The sequence below is a fragment of the Neopelma chrysocephalum genome, unplaced genomic scaffold (assembly GCF_003984885.1).
Source record: "Neopelma chrysocephalum unplaced genomic scaffold, ASM398488v2 Primary Assembly neopelma1_94541, whole genome shotgun sequence".
In the NCBI taxonomy this organism is placed as follows: domain Eukaryota; kingdom Metazoa; phylum Chordata; class Aves; order Passeriformes; family Pipridae; genus Neopelma; species Neopelma chrysocephalum.
Window position 1 is genome coordinate 1 of NW_020923247.1, and position 2231 is coordinate 2231.

General features: G+C 68.6%; 1 protein-coding gene across 1 annotated transcript; it reads left to right on the forward strand.

The window, feature by feature from the left end:
* Window positions 1-3: 3 nt before the first annotated feature.
* Window positions 4-2225, forward strand: LOC113980530 (TBC1 domain family member 25-like; the record flags this gene model as incomplete). The annotated part of the gene is made up of 1 exon (XM_027707760.1): window positions 4-2225. A coding segment is annotated over one exon (2222 nt), but the record flags the coding sequence as incomplete, so codon positions are not given.
* Window positions 2226-2231: the final 6 nt, after the last annotated feature.

The window sequence follows — 2231 nt, forward strand, 5'->3', positions numbered from 1 at the left end:
GGCCAGGAGCGCCTGTCCCACCTGCGCCGCAAGGCGGGCGAGTACCGTGCGCTGAAGGCTGCCCTGCGCGCCCGCGCCGCGCCCGCCGAGCTGGCCCAGGTGGGCGCCGCCGTGCGCAAGGACGTGGTGCGGACCGACCGCGCCCACCCCTACTTCGGGGGGCCCGAGGAGGGGCACCCCCACCTGCTGGCGCTGCAGGAGCTGCTGACGGCCTTCGCCCTGGCGCACCCGCGCCTCTCCTACTGCCAGGGCATGTCGGACGTGGCGGCGCCGCTCTTGGCCGTGCTGGACGACGAGGCCCAGACCTACCTGTGCTTCTGCTCCCTGATGCGCCGCCTGCGCCCGCGCTTCCGCCCGGGGGGCCGCGGGCTGGCCCGGGCCTTCGCCCACCTGCGGCGGCTGCTGCGGCGCGCGGACCCCCCGTTCTGGGCCTTCCTGGCGGCGCGGGGGGCCCACGACCTGCTCTTCTGCTACCGCTGGCTCCTGCTGGAGCTCAAGCGCGAGTTCGCCTTCGAGGACGCGCTGCGGGTGCTGGAGGTCACCTGGAGCTCGCTGCCCCCCGCCCCGCCGCCGCCCCCCGAGGGGGTCCCGCTCCTGGGGGCGCCGCTGGGACCCCGGCGCGCCCGACGGGCGCTGAGGGAGCGCCGGGCACTGCGGCCCAGACCCCCCCGCGGCAGGAGGAGGAGGAGGAAGGGGGAGAAGGAGGAGGAGGAGGAGGAGGAAGGAGCGGGGGGCGGAGCAGTGGGGGGGTTGGGGGGGGCTGAGAGCACTGGTGGTGGCACTGGGGGTCCTGAGGACGTCCCCGAGGGTCCCAAGAGCTCCAGTGATGTCCCTGAAGGTCCCGAGGACGTCCCTGAGGGTCCCAAGAGCTCCAGTGACGTCCCTGAAGGTCCCAAGGATGTCCCCGAGGGTCCCAAGGACGTCCCTGAGGGTCCCAAGAGCTCCAGTGATGTCCTCAAAGGTCCCAAGGACATCCCTGAGCGTCCCAAGTGCTCCAGTGATGTCCCTGAAGATCTCAAGGATGTCCTCGAGGGTCCCAAGAGCTCCAGTGACATCCCCAAGGGTCCCAAGGATGTCCCCGAGGGTCCCGAGAGCTCCAGCGATGCCCAAGATGGTTCCAAAGCCCCCCCAGGTGTCCCAAAGGGTCCCAAGAGCTCCAGGAACGTCCAGGAGGGTCCTGAGAACTCCACAAACATCCCAGAGAGTCCCAGGGACATCCAGGAGGGTCCCAAGAGCTCCAGGAATATCCAGGAACGTCCCAAGAGCTCCAGAAATGTCCCCAAGGGTCCCAAGAGCTCCAGGCACCTACCCAAGTGTTCCAAGAGCCCCAAAGACCCCGATGGCTCCAAGGACGCGGCTCGAGGTCCTGGCGGTCCCAGGAAGGTCGAGGAAGGCACCGACGCCCTTGAGATCGACCAACAGCCCAACTTCTCGGGGGGGGTTGGAGAAGAACCCAGAGAGGGATGTGGTGACCCCAGAGAGGGACACGATGACCCCAAAGGTGGACACGATCCCAGAGAGGGGCGTGATGACCCCAGAGATGGACACAGTGACCCCAGAGAGGGCCACGATGACCCCAAAGAGCGACACAGCCCCAGAGAAGGACCCGATGACCCCACAGGGGGACGTGGTGACCTCAAAGAGGAACACGACCCCAGAGAAGGACACGGTGACCCCAAAGAGGGACACGATGACCTTGGACAACGTGACGGCCCCGGGAAGAGACGCGATGACCCCAGAGATGGACGTGGATGCAATGACCCCAAAGAGGGACACGGGGACCCCAGAGATGGACACAATGACCCCAGAGAAGGACACAACGACCCCAAATATGGACATGACCCCAGAGAGGAACCCGATGACCCCAGAGAGGACCGCGACGACCCCGCAGAGGTTCACGGCGACCCCACGGAGGACCCCGACGCCCACCCCGACCCCACCGCCGAAGACCCCTGGGGCGGCCGCTGGGCCTGGGAGGACTCCGGCTCCTCCTCCTCCTCCTCCTCCTCCTGCTCCTCCTCCTCCTCCTCGTCGGACGAAGAGCTGGGGGTGGAGGACGACGGGGCCCCGCTGCCGCCGCCGGAGGAGCTGGGCCAGGGCAACCCCTTCCTGCTGTTCGTGTGCCTGGCCATGCTGCTGGAGCAGCGCGACGCCGTCATGGCGCGCGCCGGCGACTACAACGAGGTGGCCATGCACTTCGACCGCCTGGTGCGCCGCCACCACCTGCCCCG